Source organism: Puma concolor, chromosome D3 (genome assembly GCF_028749965.1).
Source record: "Puma concolor isolate L17-30 chromosome D3, mPumCon1.1.hap2, whole genome shotgun sequence".
NCBI classification, from domain to species: domain Eukaryota; kingdom Metazoa; phylum Chordata; class Mammalia; order Carnivora; family Felidae; genus Puma; species Puma concolor.
Window position 1 is genome coordinate 17,438,674 of NC_141678.1, and position 17,784 is coordinate 17,456,457.

At 52.5% G+C, this 17,784-nt stretch overlaps 1 protein-coding gene across 9 annotated transcripts in view; it reads left to right on the forward strand.

Moving 5' to 3' along the window:
* Positions 1-17,784, forward strand: part of WSCD2 (WSC domain sialate O sulfotransferase 2) — a 117,353-nt gene that overhangs the window by 64,715 nt on the left and 34,854 nt on the right. For 7 of the 9 annotated variants that reach the window (XM_086681872.1, XM_086681869.1, XM_086681875.1 and 4 more), the window contains 2 exons: positions 9,213-9,327; positions 13,513-13,697. The exons of 1 other annotated variant lie outside the window; for it this stretch is intronic. In XM_086681872.1, coding sequence (XP_086537998.1) covers positions 9,213-9,327; positions 13,513-13,697 — 300 coding nt within the window. Of the gene's footprint in view, positions 1-8,586; positions 8,748-9,212; positions 9,328-13,512; positions 13,698-17,784 lie in introns of those variants that run through there. One more of the 9 variants, XM_086681876.1, reaches the window with a different exon arrangement.

Below are 17,784 nucleotides of genomic sequence, written 5' to 3' on the forward strand. Positions count from 1 at the left end.
ATTGCTTTAATTACCACCCAACTCAGAAAGCTAGACACTATTGTTATTTTCTTTCACAAATAGGAAAAATTTTTTTTTTAAATTTTTTTTTTCAGCGTTTATTTATTTTGGGGACAGAGAGAGACAGAGCATGAACAGGGGAGGGGCAGAGAGAGAGGGAGACACAGAATCGGAAACAGGCTCCAGGCTCTGAGCCATCAGCCCAGAGCCCGACGCGGGGCTCGAACTCACGGACCGCGAGATCGTGACCTGGCTGAAGTCGGACGCTTAACCGACTGCGCCACCCAGGCGCCCCTACAAATAGGAAAATTTTAAACTCAGAAACGCAGGCCACCTGGGTAGAAGTGAGGAACTGAGATCTGAAACAAGATTCATTTAATTTCAAAGCTTGCAGGCCGCCTCCTATGCCACGCTAACCCCTCTGCCCCTGGAAATCTTATGTATTTTTATAAAATGTAAAGAGAGAAGCAAGAGAAAATAAGAAAGATGCCCGGAGCCTAGAGCTCACAGCAGGCAGCCTTCGGAATCAGGCGGCGTTATTAAGAAAACACAAATCCAGCCTGTCCTTGATTAACTTATTCAGAGTTCAGCGAGGAAAGACAACGTATTAGATTAACGCTAATAAAAACGAACACTTCTCTGACCTGACGCTGAACACATTTGGTTTTTCTCTGAAGCTGGCAAGGGCTCTGCTTGATGCAGTGATGCGGGACTTCAGCTGTAAACGATTCAGAGCCCATCACAGGCCAGGAGGGGCGGGAGGAGCTGCCTCCAGGCTAGAGGTGGGGCTGGGGCTGGGGCTGGGTGGGAAGTCCACTCTGAGGTGGAGCGACACCTACTATGTGCCATGCACCTTGCTGGGTCCTTGACCTCCCCTGGCCTTGGGAGAGCCTGTGCTTTAAGCAGCCAAATCAGGGTGCACCTTCCAATTCTGCAGCTTGCTGACTGTGCAGCTTTGGGCAGGTCACTTCACCTCTCTGAGCCTCAGTTTCCTCTTGGGGATAAGTCCATAAGAGTAGATGGCTGTCGTGATGATTGTATAAGACAAATCGATTACGTGCTAAGTGCCAGGCACTCTCCCAAGTCCTTTGCATCTCTTATATCACATAATTTTCGTAGCAACCCAGTGAGGTCACTATTATTAACTCCATCTTGTAGGGAGGAAACTGAGGCACAGAGAGGTTAAGTAACTTGCCCAAGGTTGTTCAAGCTGGAGGAGGGGGTAAACTACTAATTGAACCCTGGTGGTTTGAGTCTTACACCTGAACCTTAACCATCATATCACCTCACTTCTCGGGGCACAGGAAGCGCTCGGCTCAGAGGGTGGCACACAGTAAGCACTTACTACGTGCCAGCTATTGTCATCAATATCGTAATTCTGCAGAAGACAATGCAGAAGCATACAGGTGATGTGGCTTGCCTGAGGTGACACAGCCAGTCACAGGCAGAGCCAGAAGCCAAATCCAGTTTGATTTTGAAGTCCGAACATGAAGGACTTGGGGGAGGGTCAGTCCGTATTCTTGGAAGGAACGTCCGGGCACTCGCTCCCCATCTTCTCCAGCTGAAGATGCTGTTGCTGCAGGTGTCGAGGGTCTGGTCTACATCAGGGACTGTGCATCCAGACCCTCAGCTTCACATCAAGCAGGAATTTGAGCCCCTTTCACAGATGGGGCTCAACAGAAACTCAGAGAGGTTAAGTGATTCACTCAGTGTCACACAGCTGCTAAGAGGCAGAGCAGACTCCAGCCCAATTCTGTCTGAGTCTAAAGATCTTACTCTTTTTTAAAAAATTTTTAAAATCTTTATTTGTTTTTGAGAGAGACAGAGTGCGAGCGGGGGAGGAGCAGAGAGAGAGAGGGAGACAGAATCTGAAGCAGGCTCCAGGCTCCGAGCTGTCAGCACAGAGCCCGAGGCGGGGCTCGAACTCATGAACCACAAGTTCATGACCTGAGCCGAAGTCGGACGCTTAACCGACTGAGCCACCCAGGGGCCCCAAAAGCTCTTATTCTTAGCCACTGAGCTATGTAATCTCTAACTCCGTCAATCCATCCATCCATCCTGTATTTATCACATACCTACTATGTGCCCTGCCCAGTGCTAGGAGGTGGAGACACAGGAATGATCCAACACGGCTTTCCCCTCTAAGGAACATTCACAGCCCCTGGGGGAAGACAGGCAAGTAAAACCATAAGTTATATGTTCAAAAAATAATTTTTCCTAATTCTCAAAATCATCCATGTTCACTGTAGAAGAATGGAAATGTATAGAAAGAGATGAAAATAGAAATGGCCCAGAGTCTCATCTACCAGCAGCACAATCAACACTGTTGGTGTCTTACCTTCCTGTCTCTTTTTTTTTTAATGTTTGTTTATTTTTGAGAGAGAGAGAGAGAGAGAGAGACAGAGTGTGAGTGGGGGAGGGGCAGAAAGAGAGAGACACACACAGAATCTGAAGCAGGTTCCAGGCTCCGAGCTGTCAGCACAGAGCCCGATGTGGGGCTCAAACCCACAAACTGCGAGATCATGACCTGAGCTGAAGTCGGACACCTAACCGACTGAGCCACCCAGGCGCCCCTCTGTCTCTTTCTTTCATGTGCGTATTTCCAAAGCACATATTTTGTTTCTACATATATATAGCATCGTATCTTGCCTTCCCCCCATGACAGCACCTTTTCATTGTGTTAAAAATTCTACAATAAGTCTAAGTTTTTTCTAATTTGAAAAAGTAAATTTTCCAGTACCTGGAAAATGGTTTACAAAAGCGTTGTGGTAGGGTGGGACAGGGCATCTGGGATCCCAAGAGAGGGATCCCATTCAGTCATGGGGGTGTATCATGGCTGCCTTCCTGGAGGAGGAGATTACGGAGCTGAGTCTGTAGTATCTGTATGCTTTGACCAAAGTGAAAGATGCATCCCTTCTGCCCCACAGAAGCCCAGGTACGAGCAGAAAATTTCATTATCTGCGCCAGGAAACCCAGACAGCACTGGAGTGGGTCATCTCGAAGGATGGAGAATCCAGGATGGCGGAGAAAAGAACTCTTCCTTGAGTTTCTTGAGTTTCTTGCCGATCCTGGTGCTAAGGCTCCGTGAATAGATTAATCCTGTTTATAGTCCGTTTTAACAGTATCCCTTGTATTAGTGTTCCAGGGCAGTGGTAACAGAGTACCTCAGAGCAACAGAAATGTGTTCTCTCGCAGTTCTGGGGGCCAGAAGTTCGAAATCAAGATGGCAGCAGGGGCGTGCACTCTCAAAGACACCAAGGGAGAACCCGTTCCATGCCTTTCCCCTGGCTTCTGGCATCACCAGCAACTGTGGCCATTCCTTGGCTTGCTTTAGCAAAACTCCAGCCTCTGTCTCTATTTTCACATGCATCCTCCTTGTGGCTCTGTCTTCAGATGGCCATCGTTTTATAAAGACACCAGTCATAGTGATTGCCCTGCCCCCACTCCGATATGCCCTCATACCTTAACAGATCGCATCCGCAGTGACCCTAGTTCCAAATAAGGTCGCACACTGAGCTTCTGAGCTTAGGACTTCAACCTGTCTTTTTATTTACTGATTTTTGGTTGGTGGCGGCAGGTGGGGGGAGGGGGACACAGTTCAACCCATATCACCTCTTTCTTATTCCCACTTCCCAGGCAAGAGAACAGTACCTCCAAGAGCTTGAGTCACACCGCAAGGCCACCGCAGTGTCAGGATTGGAACCCACATCCGGTTGACTCCAGGGCTGGCTGTCTTCTAGCACAGCGTAACGCCTCCTGTTTGTGAATCTACTCACAAACAGTAAATCAGAGAAATACAAAGCAGTTTAGTTATCCTTCTAACAGATTACTTTTGTTGAAGAGAGCAAAATTTCCTGAAAGGGCAGATTAGTTGAAGCAAAAGAAAGAAAACGAAAGGAAAGGAAAGGAAAAAGGGAAGGGAGGGGAAGGGAAGGAAAAAAAACCCCACAGTCGGGAGTGCTCTTTTCCAGATGCCTGTGCTCTCCCGGGCTCACCCCTCACTGGTTCCTGTGCTGGAGATAAATGGGACAGCTGGGGACGACTCTGCCATTTCAGCGATATTTGGATAGCTGCGGAGATGAGTTGATAGATTGTGTGAACTCAGTCATTTATCCCCCCTCGAGTGGCCTGTGATTTTCTCCCTGTTTTGCATACCTAACCTCCCCCCACATCTCGGGGAGATTCTGCCGCCACAGCAGGATTTGAAGGCAAGGCGCTGGCTGAAGCAGGTTGGCGACAAGTGCACTGATGAGGTCAGCAGGGTGACAGATGCCAGGGGTGGGGATGGCAGTTGTGTTGGCCACAGCCTGTGCGGAAGGGTCTGTGGGGGAAGGAGGAACCAGCCCTTGCCCAGGACGGGAAGGAAACTGATTCAGTGTCCATTTCCTGACCCGCGGAGCTCAGCCAGTTCATCAGGTCACAGTGTGTGACACGCCTGTGTTTCTCCAGGACGTTAAGGAGAGACTGTGTCTCTTCCCCCCCCCCCTTCCTGTTGACAGATGATCCTCTAAAAAGGCTTTGAGCACCTGTTGTGTGAGACATCGAACACTGATGTCTGGCCTGGAGGGGGGGACAAAGAGCAGGTGGTACAGCATTTAAAATCCCATGCTTTGAGGCAGATGGCCCTCAGGTCAGATCCCAGCCGGCTTCCGAGGGACCCTCTCTCTCCCACCGTCCCCTGGGTGCTCTCTCTGGTGGGGACAGAAGCGTCCTCCTCCCCAGCCGAGACTTGCTGTGGCACATGGGAAGGGGCGGCTTTGGCACAGACAGGCATGGGCGTAGACTTGGTCTAGACCCTCATGGCTGGGTGGATTCGGGCACCTTAGCTGGAGTATTGATACGTGAGTGCTACACTGGTGGCGAGGGACAAAAACCCGTCCTGAACCAGCTGAAGCTAAAGAAGGACACGTATTGTGTCTTGTCAACCAGCTGCAGAAGGGACTGGAGTTTCAAAGGAGCGATGTGTGCCCTTTCTCTCTCTCTGACTTTTCATCTCCGCTTGCCTCTGCCTTCGCTGCACCTCCCCAAACAGACAGGCTTTGGTGCCAGGGACTGTGGCTTCGTAGCTCTGGGCTTACGGGCTGCCGACGTCACAACCCAGGGGAAACAGATTGCTGTCTCCTGTCTTTGATCTGTGAGAATCCAAAGTGTGGGCCGCGTGCCCTTTCCCGGAGCAATCGATCAGTCACTGGCTGGTGGGAGGGACAATGTAATTGGCGGGTAAGGTCTATTAATAGAAAAACAGGGAGAGGGGGCGCTTTGAAGATGCAAACAGTATCGTTACACTCCAGAGTGGACACGTGCCTGTACCTGCGCGTATACGCTCTCCCTGGTGTGACTGACTATAAAAATTTCATCTAGCACGATCCACCGCCCCACATACAGCCAAACGCCCCTGCCCTCACCCTTAGGTGAGACCACCCTTAGCCACAGCACATCCAGCTTCAAGCCCGGCCTATCTGGGGCTCTAGCATTTCTCTGAGTCAGCCCTCAGTGTGGCTTTTAGTGATCTTGGGCCAAAAGGAAGTGGACCCTCCCCACGTGTGAAAGGGCTGGAGAAGAGACCTGGGCTTAAATTTCAAGCGAGACCCTTACGGGGTGTCAGCACCTGGGCAGATTCCATAGCTTCTAATTCTACTGAGCAAAGAGGAGGAACAGAAGTAACGTCAATGGCGAGCAGTCAGAACATACCCCATGTGCCAAAACTCCAGACTCGCTTCTAAGGCAGGCAGGTGTGACGGTCATTGGAATTAGTTTCCTCATCTAGAAAATGAGTTCACAAGTGTGCGACAATATTAATTTTAAAAGATAGTGCTAAGCGAAGTAAGCTAGTCAGAGAAAGACACCATATGATTTCACTCATACGTGGCATTTGAGAAACGAAAGGTCAAAGGGAAAAAAAAGGAGAGAGAAGCGAACCAAGAAACTGATCTTTTTTTTTTTTTAATTTTTTTTTTTTCAACGTTTATTTATTTTTGGGACAGAGAGAGACAGAGCATGAACGGGGGAGGGGCAGGGAGAGAGGGAGACACAGAATCGGAAACAGGCTCCAGGCTCTGAGCCATCAGCCCAGAGCCCGACACGGGGCTCGAACTCACGGACCGCGAGATCGTGACCTGGCTGAAGTCGGACGCTTAACCGACTGCGCCACCCAGGCGCCCCAAGAAACTGATCTTAACTACAGAGAATAAACGGATCGTACCAGAGGGGAGGTGGTTAGAGGGATGGGCGAAATAGGGGATTGGGGACCGAGAGGACACTTGTCACGATGAGCAGTGAGTAATGTACAGATTTGTTGAATCAGGGGCACCTGGGTGGCTCAGTCCGTTAAGCGTCCAACTCTTAATCTCGGCGTAGGTCTTGATCTTAGGGTTGTGGGTTCAAGTCCTGTGTTGGGCTCCCCACTGGGCATAAAGCCTACTTTTAAAAAAGGGGGTGGGGAACGCCACCCGGGTGGCTCAGTCGGTTAAGTGTGTGACTTAATTTCCACTCAGGTCATGCCCTCACGGTTCTTGAGTCCAAGCCCCACGTGGGGCTCTTTGCGGACAGCGCAGAGCCTGCTTGGGATTCTCACTCTCCCCCTCTCTCTGCTCCTCCCCACTCGCGTGCTCTCTCTTTCTCAAAACAAATAAGTAAACTTAAAAAAAATTCTTTAAAAAAAAATTGTTGAATCACTGTATTGTACACCCAAAACTCCTATAACAATGTAGGTTAACTGAACTGGAATTAAATTTTTAAAAACGTTTGGGGCGCCTGGGTGGCTCAGTCGGTTAAGCGTCCGACTTCGGCTCAGGTCATGACCTCACGGTCTGTGAGTTCGAGCCCCATGTCGGGCTCTGTGCTGACAGCTCAGAGCCTGGAGCCTGCTTCAGATTCTGTGTCTCCCTCTCTCTCTGACCCTCCCCTGTTCATGCTCTGTCTCTCTGTCTCAAAAATAAATAAAACATTAAAAACGTTTAAAAATTAAAAATGAGGAATGGCCCCTAGTAGAATATAGTAGGTGCTCAATACATGCTCCACCCACACACACACCGTCTTTTGATCTGACAATAAAGACCTCATGCTCCCAAAAAACCTTTTTCCTCCTCCTCCTCTCCCTCCCTCGCCCTCCCTTCCTCCTTCCTTCTCTCTTTTATCTTTTCTCTCCCTCCCCCAATCTCTTCCCTGCCCCCACCCCTTCTACATACATGGGACACTCTGCCCTTTAGTGAATTATTGACCTAAAGTTAGTGTGACACGCTCACGAGAGGGGCTGCCTCCCAGCTCAGGTGTGAACAGCACCCACGCCCCAGTCCAGGGGCTGGGATTCCCATCTGTGACGGCAGGGACATACATTCTTGAACAAGCGCAGGGACAAGACGTGGGCTTCTCCAGAGCTGTCGCCATCTGACGTCCCCGCTCCAGGGAGGCGAGCTTTCTCTTAAAGAGGGACTGTTCTTCAGTCAACCCTATCACCTCTGTCTTAGAGAAGAAATTCAGAGTGATCAGGACGAGGCCCATCTCCAGCGGGGCTGACAAATTCTGCACTTAGCAGGGCCGTGCTGGGGGGCACGACCGCCCGGGAGCGAGCCCGCCCCACCCCCCGCCAGACCCTGCTGTTCACCATGAGCGAGGGGGTCACAAGCCCGTGGGTGAAATAGACAGCAGGCCAGCCAGGGAAAGTGACCAAGTGGCACGCGGTATTTCCCGCAGTCATTTCCCCGCGAGGGCTGTTTGATCCCAAGGGCTGGCTGGATCTTCCAGTTACTTCCAAATGGAATAGTGGAGAGAGCGCTGGCTTAGGGCCCCCTAGACCTGGACTTAAATCTTTGTTCTGCCACCAGTGAGCCACAGGCTTCGGGCCAGACACGTGACTTTTCTGGGCCTCTGTTCAGTCGTCCGAGAGCATGAACGTGGCAGTGCTCCCCACTGTTCATGTGAGTCCTCGCAAGGATCTTTGGATTTCAGAAGATGGGAGCAGTGGTTCAGAACATCGGTTCTGCAGCCCGATCGCCCAGGTCCACCCTGGCTCCGCGTGGGCACCACCAGCTGTGCTTCCGTGGGCAAGTGACTTCACCTCCCTGGGCCTCAGTTTCCTCTTCTGTACAGAGTGGGAATAGCAGTACTTCCCTTGGAGGAGGATCACTGTAAGGATTCAGTGAGACAGTAAGTAGAAACCACTCAGCAAAGCACATGTCTAGGTCATAATAATTATAAGAACATATGGGGAAAGACTTGTATAAACTGTGAAGTGTGGTCTTCATGTGAGAAGTACTGTTTACCATGAAGTACAGAAACCCAGTTACTACTTTAAGAAAACGTTGTGTATAGTTTCTATTTGTTTAAATTTTTTGTTAATGTTTATTCATTTTTGAGAGACAGAGAGCGAGCAGGGGAGGGGCGGAGAGAGAAGGAGACACAGAATCCGAAACAGGCTCCGGGCTCTGAGCTGTCAGCACAGAGCCCGATGCAGGGCTCAGACCCACGCATTGTGAGGCCGTGACCTGAGCCGAAGTCGGACGCTTTACCGACCGAGCCACCCAGGCGCCCCTGTTGTGTATGGTTTCTTACTGGTGGTTTTACATCATGTAAAGTCTTTCTTTGGATGAAAGCACTCACGTTGGCCCGCGTGTTGGCAAACTACGAAGTACGGCACGACACAGCGAGTGGCCGGTTTCTCGTTCCACTCATCGTACCTTTGTGCCTGTCGTGTGTCACACGCTGTGGTAGAAACATTTACGCAGATCCTTCCATTTTGGCCTCACTGGGTTAGTATTCTCTGACCCGGTGCCTTTGAGATATCCCAGTCCATGTGTCCAGGGAAAAACAGACATTTTAAGGCAGCTTGTAGAAATGACAGCATGCTCTCAGCCATGTCAAGCTCTTCAGAGCTGTCTTACTATGGGTCTCATCTGCGTGGCGCTTAGGGAATGACCTTGGCTTGGCTTCCCGCGTGCTTTGTTGTCACCAGTAGAGCCCAGGGGCTTGGTCTTAACCCTGGCTACCCAGAAGAGTCCCTTCCTCCTCTGCTGGCCTGCGCTGCCCTTACGAATCAGGGTCAGCCAGCACACGTGACTTTTAGTCTCTTGTTTCTGCTTTTCTGCTCAGAGGGAGCGGCTGGTACCAAAAGGTCAAGAAAGTCACATAACCGGAGGGACGCTGGTTGCCCCTGGTTTGCGAAACCCTTTCTGCTTTGTCCCCAGCCAGACCTGACTTTTCTCCTCTCCCCAAAGCCAAGTACATCGGCTGTTACCTGGATGACACCCAGAGCCGGGCCCTGCGAGGCGTGTCCTTTTTCGACTACAAAAAGATGACCATCTTCCGTTGCCAGGACAACTGTGCAGAACGGTAGGGCTCCGACGTCCCAGGCTCCATTCATTTCAGACCCCTTCCTTCCGTGGTGTTCTTTCCTTTCCCGTGGAAGGGCACAGTGGAGGATGAGCCCGTGGCCCCATGGAAAGTGATACGAGGGTGTGTGTATGTGCACGTGCACGTGTGAGTGTATATGCGCATGCACACGTGCAGATGAGCAGGACTGTTCGGGAGGTGGTTTGTGGGAGTTTGTGATCGTGGAGTCGTGGGACGCTGTGGCCTGGGTGGGAGTTGTATGTACAACGTGCAGAGTCAGCGGGTCATGTTTGTAAGCTTGGTGCACACACGGAATGGTCTTTAAACACTAGCGGCTGTGTGTGCAGGAGGCTTTGTGAATGTGTGTGCGAGGGTCCGGACTTGAGCTTGTGTGTGGGAAAAGCCCACAGGTGTGAATCTGAGTGGGAGGCTTGTAAGATGCCCATGGGAAGCGTGAGGTGGGAGCCTGGGGGTCAGGGGTGCGTAATCCCTTGTTCTTCCCCCAGGGAGAAACACAGCGTTTCCCAATTGAAGAAGAAAATGATGTTCTCGAGGAGAACACGCACTGGGGGAGGGAGCTGACTTTCCAAGGGTGGACGAGGCCCCAAAAGACTGGCAGGTGGCGATGGGACCCTCAGTCCAAGCCCGGGCCCCAGCATTGCCACCTTGGACCTGGAATAGCTTTTTTTAAAAAAAAATTTTTTTTTAACATTTATTTATTTTTGAGGCAGAGAGAGAGCATGAACAGGGGAGGGTCAGAGAGAGGGGGAGACACAGAATCCGAAGCAGGCTCCCGGCTCTGAGCTGTCAGCACAGAACCCGACGCGGGGCTCGAACCCATGGACCGCGAGATCATGACCTGAGCTGAAGTCAGACGCTTAACCGACTGAGCCACCCAGGCGCCCCGGACCCGGAATAGCTTTGAAGAGGCTGCTGCCATGCTCACTTTCAGACTCTAGCCGGCTGGCCCTGAGGTCACCAACTCTGGAGGACCTCAGCTACATGGCTGTCGTGGAAATGAGCAAGTGGGTGGCCGAGGGACTCCTCCCTGTGTCCTTCATGAGGAAACACTGTCCCCTTTATAATCATCTGCCTGAGCCCAGGGCTGTCTCCAGCTTGGGAAGGTCTCTGAGTCCTTGATGGTATCGGTTCATTGATTTATTCGTCAGACCGTGGGGAGACCCAGGTGAATTCCACAGCGTCCATGGCCCCATGGAGTCACAGCCTTGATGGGGAGACAGACATGTGAACAGAGAAGGGCAGTAGGGCGGGGTGAGGGTTCAGATGGAATGAATCGCAGACGAGAAATGCAGAAGAGGGCCCCCAGCCCGCCTGGGGTGTCAGGAAAGAGTCCCAGGAGGTGACAGCCAAGCATCAAAGGACGAGTCAGATGAACTCACTTAATCCCCTTCAGTTCAGCAAATGTTTATCGCTGCCCACGTGTGTGTGAGGTGCTGGAGGTGGAGAGATGAGTCCGCCATAGCCCTGCCCTCGGTGGGGGGCTCCCCAGCTAGTTGGGAAGACCGAGGCATGAGCAGGCTTGGGCAGTAGAAAACCAACAGCTTACACGTGGTGGGCATTTCCCTGTGCCAGGCACTGTTCTCGGCACGTGGCAGATATTAACTCTCATCCACCACGAGACCCCGAGAGGCAGGAATGTTGTGATCCACATCGCACGGATCGAGGACACCAGGGTATGGAGACCTCAAGCGTGATGGGTGCTGGGCTGAGGGTGCCGCTGAGGGGAATGGAGGGCTCAGGAAGAGTTACAGAGGTGAGATCTTAAGCCAGGTTTTGAAGGATGAATAGGAGTTTTCTAGGTAGTCCTAGGAGGACAGAAATAACAGCACACTCAAAGATCAGAACTCCTGAAACATCCTAAATAGCCAGCATCCTTGCATAGGCAGTGGGGAGGGGGTGCACAGAAGGTCCAAGGGGAGTAGTCTAGAGGGGAAGCGGCAAGGCTGGCTGAAGCCTGCTGACACGGAGCCTTGAATGCCACCCGAAGCATCTGGCTTGGCCACAGGCAAGGGGGGAACCGCTGGGAGGCGTTCATCAGGAGAGTGGTGTCCATTCATTCGGCAAATACTTATTTAACATTTACCCGATGCCAGGCATTGAGAATGAGGCAGTAGGTAGCAGGGCGGGGGAGGGGAGGGGCAGGGAGGGTGGATCTAGGGCAGGGTCCTCAGCCCGGAGTGAACACGAACATCACCCAGAGTCTTGCAAAACCAGATTGCCCGTTCTCACTTTCTGATTCAGCGGGCTTGGGGTACAGCCCAAGAATTTGCATTTTGCATGAGTTCCAAGACTGTCCAGGCTCTGAGGGTCCTGGGACCATGGTTAGAGCATCGCTGCGCCGATTTTCACACTCAGCTGCACGTTAGGGTCACAGTGCCAATTAAATTAGACTGTCTCGAAATGGGAGCCAGGTGTGGCATTTAAAAAATGCTCCCTGGGTGATCCTAATGGCCGTCCATGTTAAAGAACCCCAGATAGGAGGGTCGGTAGGCTGAGCCAAGCCATCTGGAAGCTTATTCGCCTGTGGTGGAGGCCCCGGGGGGGGGGGGGGGGGGGGCGGGGCTGGTTTAGAGAGTGGAGAGGTATGATCTGTTTTAATTCTGGAAAGATCCTCCCGGCAAGGGCAACAGGAGGTTTATCGGGATCAGTAGTCTGGGGCGCTCCCAGGGACACCCCAGTGGCCTGAAGGATGGCAAGGCTCACTCCATTTCCCTTCCCAAATTAGTTATCCGTTGCTGGGCAACCAATGATCCCCAAATGTAGTGTCTTAAACCAACAAACGTTTATCATCCCACACCATTTTTGGGTGTCAGGAAATAATGGCCCAGGAGTGGGATTAGCCAGATGATTCTGCCTCAATGTCCCCATGGGCTTGCTCTCAAGGGACTGCGGAGACCTGCGGCCTCTGAGGGCTTGGACGGGGCTGGAGAATCCCTTCCCGAGACAGGCATGCACCTGGCTGGTGGCCTGAGGTCTCGGGTCCTCACCACACGGACGTGTCCTTGGGGCCCGCTTGTGCGTCCTGACGTGGCAGGTGTCTCCTGTCCAAGGGAGGGGCGAGGAGGAAGCTCCCACCGGCTCTGGAGTTATAACACCCACTGGAAGTGGTTTTTTTTTCTTTTCCCTTGGAAATTGTTCCTTCTGTTAGTGGGTCCAGTTTCATGAGAGGGGTCCGGGGTACCCCAGAGCAAAGGCTTCAGAGAGACGGGAAGACTAAGACGGGTGGAAGCAGGCTGGCCGAGCCCCAGGATTTCGGTGGGGTTCAGGCACCGAGACACCCATTTGGTTTAAGCTGCTCTCCCTGTACCCGGCCAGGCGGGTGTGTGGAGCAGGCAAGGGCAGGTGCCACCCGGAGTCGCTGAGGCATGTGGGGGCACGAGTCGGGGCGGGTCTGTCTCTCCAGCTGCCCTCAGGTGTCCAGAGTCACGACCTGAGCCGACCGTTCCCCTCCGGCCAGCCTTATGTGGCCAGCATTCTGCAGGCTGCTGCCGGAGGAGCCTTCCTGGTTCCGCCTCCGAGGCGAGAGGGGCTGATGAGGGCTTGTCCTAATCCTCTCCCTTCGCCCCTACCCGCTACAGCCAAGACAGGCCGTGGCGTCTCATCTGTTTACAGAACGAGTGTCCACAGGGTCCTTTTTAGGAAACGATCCCAAGGCCAAGGGGAAAATAAATCAAAAACCTTGCCGTGCCTGGAGTTTTGTTTTCGTTTAGTTTTAGGAAAAGGAATTTTTTTCCTTGGCTGGATACGTGACCTTGGTTTTGCCATCTTCCAAGGGGATACGAGAGCCCCTGCCTCCTCCCTTCCTTCCAGCTTTTCTCAAGGGACATGGAGGCATCGTTTTGGGGGATGTTTCCTGCAATAAAGGGGTGGACTCTGGAGCACGGCTCTAGGCAGGGAGGAGCAAGAGAGTGGGTTGGGACAGAAGGACCCTGGGCTTGGAGGGGTGTGTGTGTGTGCGCGCGCGTGCGCGTGAAGTGTGCCACGTGTGGAAGTGTATAAGGTGGGTGTCAGTAGGACACAGTGTGGCTATGGGGGGGTGTCCCTGGGGGTCCTTGTCCCCAGAGCCCTCCAGTTGCCCCAGGTCTCCACTTTGCTGGGTGAGCCTCCGTGTCCCCGGGGTCTGCATGGTGGTAGCTGCCCTGGACTAACAGCAGCCTTCCCCAGGGGTTACCTGTATGCCGGGCTGGAGTTCGGCGCGGAGTGCTACTGCGGCCACAAGATCCAGGCGACAAACGTGAGCGAGGCCGAGTGCGACATGGAGTGCAAGGGCGAGCGCAGCAGCGTGTGCGGCGGCGCCAACCGCCTGTCCGTCTTCCGGCTGCAGCTGGCCCAGGAGTCTGCGCGCAGGTGTACGTGAGTTGGCCCCGCCCCTCCCCGCAAGGCCGCCCGCTCCCTGCCCTGCGCCTGCTGGGGCTCCCCAGCACTCCCCGCAGCCCTGCGCCCGCCCCACCTTCCACCGCGGCCCTTGCCGAACGCTTTGATCCGTGGAATTCGGATGTTTCCACGAGCTGTGTCCCCTCCCTCCCTCCCACCCAGAGCGGCCTCCTGTCTTCCGCCTTCTCCCCTGTCTTCCTCCCTGACAGAGTGAGCTGGAGCCTGAGCTCGGCCTGCCTTCCTGATTTTCTGAAAGCGTTTGTCTCTAATGATGATGCAGACAGAGATAATGACAAAAGCAGACACTTGGTCCTTTTCTCAGTGCCTTATGTGGAGTAGCACATCCTCACGGTGACCCTGGAAACAGGCGCTATTATTCTCTAATTCCCAGTTTACAGTAAAGGAAACTGAGGGTCAGTGTCACATAAGCAGCAGAGGACTTAAACCAGTTACAGGGCCCACGTCTTTCATGCTCTGCTTCGGTCTTACTGGACGTGCTCTCCAGTTTCCACACGGAGGGAGGGAGGGGAGTGAGCATGGACCCTCTTCCGCAGACGTTGTCCCGCCGTCCCCCTTCTGGAACAGGTAATGTCTGTCTGGCAGGAATCTGCTCTGTGCCAGGCACTGTCCCAAGCCCACGACAGGCCCAATTTCATTTCTCTTCCTTACAGCCTCCGTAAGTGGTTATCAGTGTTAATCATTCCCATTTTGCACCGAGGAAACTGAGGCTTATCGAGTTTAAGTAAACCTGCCCAAGGCCACACAGTGTATTTTAAGGTGATCTGCAAACCTATGAAGATTGCTGATGACCTTGACAGGAGATGGAGGGCTGGGTTTCTCCCGATTACCCTTCTGATGCAGTCCCTGAGGCAGGGACAGGAACCCACAGCCACACGTCTGACCCCTGGGCCAGCGTTTCACATTTGAATGTGCCCGTGAACCCTATGGAGATGTTGTTACAGAGCACGTTCGGGTTCGGCCGGTCAGGGTGAGAGTTTGCATTTCTGAGGAGCTCCCAGGTGACGCTAGGCTTTTGGGCTAGGGGCCACACTTTGAATAATAAGGCCTCAGACCTCAGCAGAGGTGACGCTGCCTGCCCAGGACACAGGTGGGTTTGGCGGAACGTAGAGACAGGCTTTTCCCATGGGAATGCCATTGTTGATAAAAATTCGTGGTGGGTCTGCTTGGCCATGTGTTCCGTTTCCCAAATCCCGTGTGTTCGAAGCCCCACTCGGGCTTTTGCCGCGCAGTAGGGTGGCGCGTGTTGCCAGTTTGCACAGGTGTGGGTTGCTGCCATCGGAAGCACTGTCTGCCTCCCCACGGGGGCCTCAGTTCACCCCGGGGGCTGGAGTCCTGGCTGGCCGAGGTGGCGTGTGAAACCCAGGCGGGAGAATGGCCACACAGCGAGTCCCTCGTTTGGCCGCTAGCATAACGAGGTTGTTTTTTTGTTTTTTGTTTTTTTTAATTTTTTTTAACATTTTTAATTTATTTTTGAGACAGAGAGAGACAGAGCATGAACAGGGGAGGGGCAGAGAGAGAGGGAGACACAGAATCTGAAACAGGCTCCAGGCTCCGAGCTGTCAGCACAGAGCCCGACGCGGGGCTCGAACTCACGGACCGTGAGATCATGACCTGAGCCGAAGTCGGATGCTCAACCGACCAAGCCACCCAGGCGCCCCACGAGGTTTTAATTTGATGGTGAAACTACCATCCTCACACTGATCCCCTTATGCCAGTATTTATGTTATTTTTATGGTGACCTTGACTATGTGAAGAGATGGCCCTAAAATCATGGGCATTTCGTGAGAAGGCTGCTGCCGCTACAACATCCTAGTGGATGACGATGGGCTGGATAACAAGAATAAGGCCATGTAGATCGTTAGATATCAGCCAGACCTGCTTTTGGTTAATGTTCAGATTGACTGGATAACCTGGACGTATCCCCTCTCTCTCTGTCTCTCTCTCTCATGCTCGCGTGCGCGCACGCACACACACTATTGTGATCACCTGATGTGAAGCACACTGTCACAGGCCATCGAAGATGTTTGGTCCGTTGAAATATACAAGCCTCGGCACACAAAGACAGTAGATTCTGTACAAGGGGGTGTGTCTTGCCCTTGTAGCAGTGGGGGGGGCTGTGTGGGTGCTGCAGAGTAGCCCCTGAGGCTGGCGGGGATGTTCCTGCACCCCTCCGCTTGCCCACCTCGGCAGCAGAAAAGTTAGCCAGGATGGTGTTTTGTTCCATCTGAGAAAGGAGTCTTATATTTATGTCCAAGAGGGGAACGTAGTCATGTCTGCTGAGGGTGGAGTCTAGGCTTCTCCAAGTCCACCGCAGTTGTCCCGAATCATCACTGTACAAGATTGGAAGCTTGGGCACCTTCAGCTGGAGATTCCAGAAGAAAATTGAAGCCTTATTAACCTCAAGGCTGCTATGGCTGAGATAAGAATGGAAGTGGCTTGGATAAGGAGATGGATGGTTGACGATGTGCCAATCCCGGTGGGCGCCCAGTTGATACCATGGTGTCTGGAGAGAACATGGAGACCATTCATTGAACCAAAACACTTGATGAGCATCCATGGGGATTAGGCATGGAGAGGATGAGTGGAGAATAAAGCACAGTCTCCATGGTTGAGGAGCTCATGGTCTAGTGGAGAAACAGATCCGGCACCAATGGGGTCTGTTCAAGCATGGGGGTGTATATATGGGGGAATGGCAGGGGTTCTGTCTTCAGGAGCTGAGGGAGCGACATTTGGGTGGGATCCCATTTTAAGGAGACTTCTGGATGAGAGGGAGAGCCATATATTCCAGCCATGAACAAAAAGTCCAGGGTCAGCAAAGGTCATGTGTTGAGTGCCCTATTGGGAGCACCTTCTTATATGCTGATGTCCCGTTTTACAGCTTTAGAAACTGAAACTCTGCACAGAAGAAGGCTGTTTTATTAGGGCCTTGAAAGATGCATGGGATTTTTTCCTGGTGTGGAAGAGGAGGATATCCAGACTGAAGTTGCCAAGGGGTGGGAGGGAAGTCTAGGCAAAGGGAATGGGGTGTGCAAAAGCCTAAAGGTAGCTTTAGGAAATGATGGGAAGGCATGATTTTTCCAAGGCCACAGTGCTTCTTAGGGACTGAGTTTGGGCTGGAACCCAGTTCCCTGACTGCTAGTTTGGGTGCTCACTCACTACAGTGCCGTAGACACCTTGACCTCTTGTAAGGGATTCTGGACCTCATCTCCTCTCTTTTGGGAGAACTCCTTGGATCTAGCTTACCTCCTCCTTTCCCTGACCTCTGATCTCTCCTTCTGCCCCATTTGCGGACTGGAAGCAAAACAGAATTGCCAGTGTCCTTGTGACTGGGTCAGAACCCAGTGGCACCTTTGGCTTCCCATTCCTGGACACGATTTAAATTTTTTTTTCAACGTTTATTTATTTTTGGGACAGAGAGAGACAGAGCATGAATGGGGGAGGGGCAGAGAGAGAGGGAGACACAGAATCGGAAACAGGCTCCAGGCTCTGAGCCATCAGCCCAGAGCCTGACGCGGGGCTCGAACCCACGGACCGCGAGATCGTGACCTGGCTGAAGTCGGACGCTTAATCGACTGCGCCACCCAGGCGCCCCTGGACACGATTTATACACAAGTAAATCAGAAAGGGAGGCCTTCCGAGGTACTGGCACACGATAGCAGCGAGTATTATACCAGGCAGGGAAATGAGTAAACACACCAGGAAACCGGTATGGTGGAAACCGGATTCCGTTTGTAGAGTCATTAGTTGATATCAACAATGTATCTTAACTGCGTTTCCCTGAGCAGTGGCACAGAATTCTTAATGATTAGAAAGATCCAAAGGAGGCTTCTTGTCTCCCAAGCACCACTGGTGGGGCATACACCTTGCATAGGGAGGCAGCCTACATGTTTCCGAGGTGATGGAATGCTCTTACAGTAAGTAGTGAGAGCATTAAAAGGTTAGCAGAGCAAATGTCTGCAGGCACCCTGCTATTCTTCCGTGACACAGACTCTCAGGCACGTGGACTCTTTGCCCTTGTTACAAAAGAACCGAGAAATGGAC